This window comes from Vicia villosa, linkage group LG5 (genome assembly GCF_029867415.1).
Source record: "Vicia villosa cultivar HV-30 ecotype Madison, WI linkage group LG5, Vvil1.0, whole genome shotgun sequence".
Lineage (NCBI taxonomy): Eukaryota > Viridiplantae > Streptophyta > Magnoliopsida > Fabales > Fabaceae > Vicia > Vicia villosa.
This window is the reverse complement of record NC_081184.1, coordinates 111,116,436-111,126,304: the sequence shown is the minus strand read 5'-3', so window position 1 is coordinate 111,126,304 and position 9,869 is coordinate 111,116,436. Positions and strand designations below refer to the sequence as shown.

General features: G+C 31.7%; 1 protein-coding gene across 1 annotated transcript; it reads right to left on the bottom strand.

The window, feature by feature from the left end:
- Positions 1–3,717: 3,717 nt before the first annotated feature.
- Positions 3,718–5,156, bottom strand: LOC131607041 (extensin-2-like). The gene has a single exon (XM_058879094.1). It carries the CDS (start codon positions 5,075–5,077, stop codon positions 3,842–3,844), a length of 1,236 nt encoding a protein of 411 aa, XP_058735077.1. The 5' UTR covers positions 5,078–5,156; the 3' UTR covers positions 3,718–3,841.
- Between the last annotated feature and the right edge of the window lie 4,713 nt (positions 5,157–9,869).

Sequence of the window (9,869 nt, the reverse complement as noted above, 5' to 3'; positions counted from 1 at the left end):
TCTTCCTCTAGGGGCTCTCCTCTTCTCTTATCTTCTCTTTTCTTATCTTCTCTTATCTTCTCCTTTTCTCTTCTTTCTCCTCTTTTCCTCTTTTTCCTTCACTTCTCTCTCTAACTTTCTATTTTCTTGTTTTAGTTAAACCCTTACCAACTTAATTCTTTTAATGGGCTTACTAACTCTTACCCCCACCTTTTCTCTTTCTAACACACTACTAGGCCTAATTTCTAATTTTATCATTTTCACACCCAATAACCCAACACAACACATATATAACACATATGTTCACAAAACACACAATTAAATTAATCACCATGTCACATAATAATTAATAAAAACCAATAACTAATAAATTAAATATTAAATAAAATCGGAGTGTTACACTGCTCAATGCTATTGTGCCGCAACTTCATTAAGCCGCAACACCATGCTCAATATAAAAGTTACTGTTTTTTCCTGTTGATGCTTCAAGTCGTGCTCGGTCTAGAGTATAAATGCAGATTTTGATTATTTGACTTTTAAATGATTGTTTTACAACTGTTGGGGTTGAGATGATGAAAACTAATAATTTAAAATTATTTAATAGAGTAAATGTCGATTCATACGAGTCTTGACGTTGTATTGAGTGCGGTTTATGAGTTGTGGTAATAATATGATACATTGAGTATGTGAATTATAATTGTTGTGTGATTGCATGTATGAGAATATGGGTTGATTGAGCAAAGTTATTTTATGATTGAGTTGTCCTGAATTATGATGTGTTGTGCATATATGAATTTTTGCTATGAGGTAAATCGGATAGTGGATTACAAGAGTATTCCATGCATTATGTTAGGATCAGAGAGGGGTCTTAACGTATTGACAATGATATGTAGTATTCATCTATCATTTGAGTGTGTCTAGAGGCATGTTTGCTAGTTCAGAGAGGGGACTAGTGGCTTGTCTTAAGAGAACCAAATATTGAGTTGATATCACATGCATATGTATCAAGTTGCATAGTTGAGTTGTATTACATAAATGAGTTGTATGCATAATACCAGTTTGTGTGTATTTATTGAGATTGGGTGTGAGAATGTATTGTGCAAGTATGCGATGATCTGTAGAATATGTGTTGCTACACTACCTTGCAGTATGTATCACTTACTTTATTAATGTGATTTCTCACCCCTTTGTTGTTGTTGTTGTGGTAAGTTCTCCCCTTTGGAGTATAGATAAGCAAGCAACTGAGTAGCTGCTTAAAGCGGAAGGATGACAAAGAGTTGTTCTTTTTTGTTTTTGTTTTACGTTATAAGAATTAAGTTGCTCTGATCTGTAACACTGGATGGGGCGAACGATGCTATTTTATTCTGTTTATGTTGATTAGAGAGTGAAATATTATGCTCTCGTGTTTGATGCTTACTGTGTTGCTATGAGGAGATTTTTACCATATTTGTTGAGTTTTAATAAAGTATTTTATAAGACTTATATGAGTTTGAAAAGCATGTTTATCTTTATGATTCCGTTGCGATGATACCCTAAGTGAAAGTGAGAATGCGGTGACATGTGTTGAATGTCTTGTTTATTAAATCATGTGCTATAGAGCAGATGAGTTTGATGTCGAGTAACTTCCTAAATGTGTATATGTATTATTGGCATGCTTTATTTTGTAATAAGGAAAAATACTCATTTTGGTCCCTTAATTACACCCTTAGATTTAGATTTGGTCCCTTTTTTTTGCCGTGTCACCTTGGTCCCTTAACTTCTAAAAGTTTCATTTTAGTCTTGTCTAATTAGAGACGGATTTAACGATTGATTTCAAATTTGTTATGTCGCTAATTCGACAAAAAGGACTAAAATGAAATATTTTGAAAGTAAAGGAACCAAGGTGACACGAAAAAAATTAAGGGATCAATTTAAACCCAAAGGTATAGTTAAGGGACAAAATGAATATTTTGCCTTATAATAATAAGCTCGAGGTTTTTAAGGTGTTACAAAAATAACCTTTTATATTGTCAACATTTAAATAAATTTCCTTGAACTTGAACGGTTTGATAGAGACAACAGAAGTAACAATATTTTCCTTGTCAGCTATCATAGTTGAAAACGTTTTAAAATTATTATGGCAGTTGAAAATGTCTTAAATTGTTTTTTCTATTTAAAAATCAATTTTGAAAAATATTTCACTCAAGAAATTACCAGGTTGAAAATTGTGCAAAACAGACGATCAACCACGATGTCCTTAGGATAAAACAGTCAAATTCAAATTGTTACAACTATTGTCGCACTGTAGATAATCGATCAAGAATTACACCCTTTATAATACGAAGATCATTCAAATTTGATGTATCCAAAATCGTATATGGTACATTGAGGGCACTCAAAAAATAAGACAAAGAAAGCAAAAGTATTCAAATATTGCATATTAGAGTGAGATGAGAGAGATTTCAGATTGATAAAAAACTGAGTGAAAATAATGAGGTGTGGAGACTTTTTTATTTATACTTGAATTCTGAAACCGAAAAAGGAGAGAATATTGGGAACATTTTATCAGTCTTCCCATGATTAAATGAATCAGTTTCATAAAAATCAAATTCGTGAGAGAAAACCGCATGATTATGGATTAACTCAGCCGAATCAGATGAAGGCTTAGTCAGAAGCACATAAAACAATTGCGTAGTTAATAAAATGGATAAGAACAACGTATTTACTGAAAACGTAATGTTAAATTATTTTTTCCTGAGATAAAAACTTAATGTATCACCCAAGCTCAAATCCCACCCGATCGAAACGAACTGAACTGGTCAGACAGATGACGACAATACATGTGATGCTCATGAGAGGTGTGTTATCTCCCGTTTTCAAATTTACACTTCTCAAAATCGTTCAAACTAGTGCTTATCTCTTGCAAGTTCTACCAAATTATAATCAATTTCTAACATAAAAATGTATTGTCGTGGAGAAATTCTTCGCAAAGTCAAAGGATGGATCTTGTTTGTATCATAAATGATGTGATTCTCTATTAGAGTGAATAAGGAACCAGTAATTCTAATTGTTTTGGATAGAGCTTTAGGCTCTGTTTGGTAAGACATGTTTTCGAGCTTATAGTTTATGTCTTATGTCTTATAAGCTCATATTATAATTTAGACTCGTTTGGTAACGGTCTTTTCATCACGAGCTTATAGCTTATTTTACTAATTTATAGCTTATTTTCCAGACGCTATTTCGAATAGCGTTTTAGCTTATGTCTTATAGCTTATTATTTTTTCTTCCTTTTTTATCCTTATTATTTTAATTAATATCCATTTTAACCCTTATAATTTATTTTAATTTAAAATAAAATAATTATATATTAAATATCTTTTATGTCATTTTACATTTATAAGTTAATTGAACCGCTAATTTTACCAAACACTTCAATTAGCTTATAAGCTATCAGTCTCAACCATCCGCTATAAGCTATAAGCCATCAGCCATCAGCCATCAGTCATAAGCTATCAGCTAGCTTATCTGTCAACCGCTATTTTTACCAAACAGACCCTTAGGTGTTTTTATATGATTAATTGTATTTGAGTCATTTTTGTCATATTAATTATACAAATATTTTTTTTTTGATACATTTTATACAAATATTTTATGTTAAGACATCCAAAACTATAAATTACATTATATGAAATTTGACACAAATAAATAAGTAAATCAAACTGTAAAATTAATACTAATTTATAATGATACAATACAACATAGAGCTCAAAATACATCTTTTATTAGAATTTATTAGATCTTTATTACAATGAAGATTTTATTACAAACCACACAACATTGATTATAGTAAAATTATTGAAGAAAATCAAAATACATATTAAGCTTAATACGAGGGAGGAGGAGGTGAACTATATGAATATGAATTATATGGTGTAGGAGGAGACTTATAAATGTAAGGAGTTGGTGAAGGATAAGATGGAGGAGGTGATGAATAAATATAAGGTTTTGGAGGAGAGTTATAAACATACGGAGGTGGAGGTGGGGATTTGAAGACATATGGTGGAGGTGGAGACTCATAAATATATGGTGCTGGTGGTGAAGGAGATGGTGGGGGTGGAGACTTGTAGACGTATGGAGGGGGTGGTGAAGGAGATGGAGGTGGTGGTGACTTGTAGACATATGGAGGAGGTGGTGAAGGTGATGGTGGAGGTGGTGACTTATAAACATAAGGTGGAGGAGGTGATGGGGATGGTGGGGGTGGAGATTTATAGTAGTATGGAGGAGGTGGTGAAGGTGAAGGTGGCGGAGGTGACTTATAAACGTATGGAGGTGGTGGTGGAGACTTGTAGACATATGGTGGAGGCGGAGACTCGTAAACATATGGTGGTGGCGGTGATGGAGAAGGTGGAGGTGGTGACTTGTAGACATATGGAGGTGGAGGTGAAGGGGATGGAGGTGGAGGTGATTTATAGACATAAGGTGGTGGAGGAGAAGGTGAAGGAGGAGGTGGAGACTTGTAAACATATGGTGGTGATGGATATACATAAGGTGGAGGAGGTGGTGACTTGTACACATATGGTGGTGGTGGTGGACTATTATAGACATATGGTGGTGGAGGTGGAGATTTGTAGATATATGGAGGAGGAGGTGGTGACTTGTAAACATATGGAGGAGGTGGAGGTGAACTGTAAACATAAGGAGGTGGTGGTGATGGAGATGGTGGAGGAGGAGATTTGTAGTAATAAGGTGGAAATTTGTCGACATAAGGAGGTGGTGGTGATGGTGATGGTAGAGGTGGAGATTTATAATAATATGGAGGGAATTTTTCTACATAAGGAGATGGTGGTGATTTATATGGAGGAAATTTATTATCATATGGAGGAGGAGATTGATAATTATATGGAGGTGGTTTGTAAGCATATGGGGGTGGAGATTGATAGTTATTATATGGAGGTGATTTGTAAGTGTAGGGTGGTTGGGGATAGTTGTTGTATGGATATTGGCCTCCATAATAAGGCTTATCATCATCAGCAATAGCAAAAGTAGTAAAAGCAATTATGCAAAATGCTATTGCAAATATGAGTCGAGGCCATTGCCTCGCCCCAATTGAGTTTTCCATGTTCTCTCCTAGTAAGCAGCCTTGTATATCTTTTATTTGCTATTTAGAAGATTTGTTGTTTATGATTGCTTAAGGTATATGAATTGTACCTCTTTATATAGTATTATGGCTTTCAATATCTTAGACTTTTTAAAGTTTCTTGACAAAGTGGCTCAACATTTTTATTAGATATTTTACTAGATGATGCAACCCAACTTTTTGTTGCCATTTTATATTTCAAATTGAAGTTTACAAAGTCATGGTTCTCCCTCACCTGTTGATTTGATCAAACATTTATTCAACAATTTGATAAAATATTTATAGGAAAGGAAAATGTAAACAATATTTATTGCCTTGTAAGGGAAAGCGACTGAGTACAAAATATGGTTTACATGAAAAAAGTGGTATTTTTATTGGACATTGTGTTCATGGATTAAAAATTTAGTCTTAAAAATAAAATTTTGGAAACTATGAATGAGAATCGTAATTATGGCTATGTTTAAAAAAATTTAAGCGGCATTTTTAAAAATTATTTATAAAAATGAATAGATATTTTTTAAAATTTATTTTTACGTTACTCATCTATTATCTTAAAAAAAAAAATACGCAAATAAGAAAACTATTTTCCCAGTAATATTTTATACTGCAAATTAAATCTTCTAACTTTAAATCAAACATAGAAATTTGTATTTAGTAAAACATATAAATGATAGTATTTCATGAATAGATAAATATAAGCTTCAAAGATTTCGTTTGTGAGCAATTTATTAAAATAATATTTTTACGTTATTTTTAAACATTTTCTTATTAAATATATTTGTTATATATATATATATATATATATATATATATATATATATATATATATATATATATATATATATATATATATATATATATGAGGAGGGTTATATTGACTCCAAGAATAAGTTATAATAACTTACTCCACATCTTGACCATTAATTCTTATTCCTTATTATTTTTAACCATTAGATTGAAAAGAATTAATGGTCAAGATGTGGAGTAAGATATTATAACTTAATCTTGGAGTCAATATAACCCTCCTCATATATATTGACTCCAAGAGTAAGTTATAATAACTTACTCCACATCTTGACCATTAATTCTTTTCAATCTATATATATATATGATTTTGTAGTGAGTAACTTAGTTTTGTTAGACAATTTGGGAGATCAAACGAGGAGCATTTTTACACGTGGGGACTACCTATAAGAGCAACACATTTTTGTGAGATACACACTACATATTCACCCAAAACCTTAAAGTGATAGGTGGGTGGATTCTCCCACTTATAAGTGCTCAAGTCTTCACATTTATAATTAATGTGGGACTTCCCCACACTAGTCCCACTTGTAATTCTTTTTCAACACTCGAACAAAAGGCTCGTGATTATCATTTGTTGAGGTAATTCAGGAGAGTGAAACGAGGAGTTTTTTTACACTTGGAGACTACCTTTAAGAGAAAACACCTTTGTAGAAGAGACACCATATTTTCACCAAAAATCTTAAGGTGATACGTGAGTGGATTCTCCCACTTATAAATGCTCAAGTCTCTACTATAGGTTCAAGATAGGATCGTTCTGTTTCGTGGTCTCTCACGTTCAATATGTGGATGATACTATTCAATAACACTCTTATAGAAATTAATGTGGACCCTATCTTTCTGACCTCTGCATGTGAATTCATCCACTATAAAATTGAAGCTCAACTTTCAAGTATCTTGGTTTGTACGTGCGATTAATACTAGGCTCAAAACTACCTAGGACTCTTTTGTCAATTATTTGATCAAGATGCTTCATTGTTAGAAGCACCTTAGTCTTAGGGGTCAAGTGGTTCTTCTTAATTTAGTTCTTAATGTTATTTTCATTTTCTTTTTTTAATAAGTTTTTAAAAATTTGGGAGAAGCTTGTTAAGTTACAAAGAAAGTTTTATTTTGGGATGAATGAATGAAGAATCTAATATTTCATAGATTAAATGGGATAATGTTTGTAAACTTAATTGTAGAGAGTTAGGAGTAAAGGTACTTCAACTGGTTAATTAATCTCTTTTGACCAAATGGAATTGGAGGTTCTTTACAAGTGCTTCAGATCTTTAGTGTGATATTCTTGTTGTTAGGTAAGGTGTTTTAGTTGTTTCCTCTCTCCGGAGGGAGAGGAGGATATTGGATTTTCAACATGTTTCTTCTTGAAGGAAATGTGTATCTCTTCTTGGATCTAAAGAGGATGTCCACCCTTATTGGTTTGTTAGTATCCTAATGAATGTGGGATCAGGCCTTTAGAGTTTTTTTTTGGAAGGATCCATGGTTAGAACACACTCCCTTAAAGATAAGTTATATGGTATATTTTCTAATTCTACTCAATTTGATGGGTTGGTGGGAGAGGTTGGCTTGGTGAAAAACAAATACTTTGTTTGGAATCTCTGGTGAAAGAGATCATTCTTTCATCGTGAGATACTTGTAATATATAATATGTGTAATGCTAGAATGACACCACAAATTACAACAACACCTTATGTATATACTGTTACATGTACATTTGTATTTTTTAATAATTTTCTTTCAGCTTTGGTTTTTATCAATGTTTAAATGCTTTGGAAAGCCTACGGTGTAGATATAGTGTAAGCATATTGAGTGTCAAGGTAGCTGGTCTCATATATAATCGCCCCTCTCTACTTCAAGGTGCTACTTTATCTTACGATAAAGATAATTGGAACTGGAATCATACAAAAGAGATAGACTTTTAAGGGGTAGTTTAGGCGTAGTTTTTCTATGATCTATCACATGTGTGTGGTCTAGTTGGAGAGTCTGTAATGAAAACATTTTTAACGGTGTTTCAAAATTGTGAATGAAGGAGAAAATTAATTTTTAGGCCTGAAAATGGTTTCTAGATAGGTTAGGGATAAACTCATGTATTTTCTCTGATTGTCTTTAAAACTCTATCATCTGCTTTAACTAGTAACTGATAGAGTGTTTGTCTTAGTTCTATATATATATATGTTTTCATGGAATTAAGTTTTTTTATGGAATTAAATTATATATATATATATATATATATATATGTATATAGTTTCGGGATCGGGATTTTTATAGGTCGTGTCCTGAAGAGACGAACTTCCTAGAACTTGCCTTGTTGACCTAACCCGACGATAACCTTCGAGGCTGGTCGAGTATATAAGCCGAAGTGAGTAGCCGTATGAGTCTTCCCGGGTTACTATGACCGGAAGCAAAGAAGTCATGAACAAGTATCATCCGGATACTGATAAAGGTCGAGTAAGGAATACGGGGAGCCACAACACAACTCGGTGGTAACGCCTGGCAGTTACGCACAAGTCGGCCGTAACTGATGATTAAATACATCATCATTGAGCCTTGCATTCAATGATGAAGCCAACGTCCGTAACATTGGAAGGCCGAAAGATGCTTCTTTAATAAGGCATTGAAGGCCAAATATAGATATAAAAGGGGCTCCCGCAAGAGGGATAAGCAAGACACTCTTCTGGGAGAAGTATTCAGAATACAACCTCAAAATCCCCAAAGTTACGCTAAAAGCATCATCTCGTTCAAGCTTTCCTCACCTTTGTGGACAAGCTTCATAGAAATTTGATGTTTACCATATATATATATATATATATATATATATATATATATATATATATATATATATATATATATATATATATATATATATATATATATATTTATATATATTCTGGGAGAAGTATTCAGAATACAACCTCAAAATCCCCAAAGTTACGCTAAAAGCATCATCTCGTTCAAGCTTTCCTCACCTTTGTGGACAAGCTTCATAGAAATATGATGTTTACCATATATATATATATATATATATATATATATATATATATATATATATATATATATATATATATATATATATATATATATATATATATATATATATATATATATATGAGGAGGGATCAAATTACACCCGAAGAGTTACACCACGAGTTACACTCGTTCAATAACTACATCTCGAATTAATATTTTTTAAATTTAACCGTTGGATTGAAACATAATATCATATAGATCATACCTATAAAGTTTGAGCTTAATCTATAATGATTTACTATGTCATTGAATTACATCAAAATTAACGTTATATGAAAGCTCATTTTAACGTTAATCTTTGGATATCTTGATGATATAGTAAATCATTACAGATTAAGCTCAAACTTTATAGGTATGATCTATATGATATTATGTTTCAATCGAACGGTTGAATTTAAAAAATATTAATTCGAAATGTGGTTATTATATATATATATATATATATATATATATATATATATATATATATATATATATATATATATATATATATATATATATATATATATATATATATATATATATATATTCGCATGAAAAAACATACAAATATACCGCTACCAAATACTAATAGATTGTGGAAAAGAAAGTCAGGTTAAAAATAATAACCAAAAATTTAATTGACTTGGTATATATATTGTCACTTTCTATCTTAGTCGATCTATATTCATACCTAACGTGTTACTTTTATAATAGTTATTTTTCTGACTCAGTAAGATATTATTTTTCTATTTCTTGTAATCACTGTCATTTTATTGTACATATTCAACCCCTTCTTTAAACAACCATGAATCTTTGAATCAGTTCCACCATGAGTTCGACCGTGGAATTAAACGCTTGAAATATTAATTATATCGTATTTTCTTATTATTTATTTGATTTAACAACGACTAAAAAAATAGGTTATTTATAATCATGCTACTTGCATGTGTAAAATAGGAGAGCC

Coding starts and splice junctions, on each gene's coding strand:
- LOC131607041 (XM_058879094.1), bottom strand. CDS start 5,077: ATGGAAAACTCAATTGGGGCGAGGCAATGGCCTCGACTCATATTTGCA.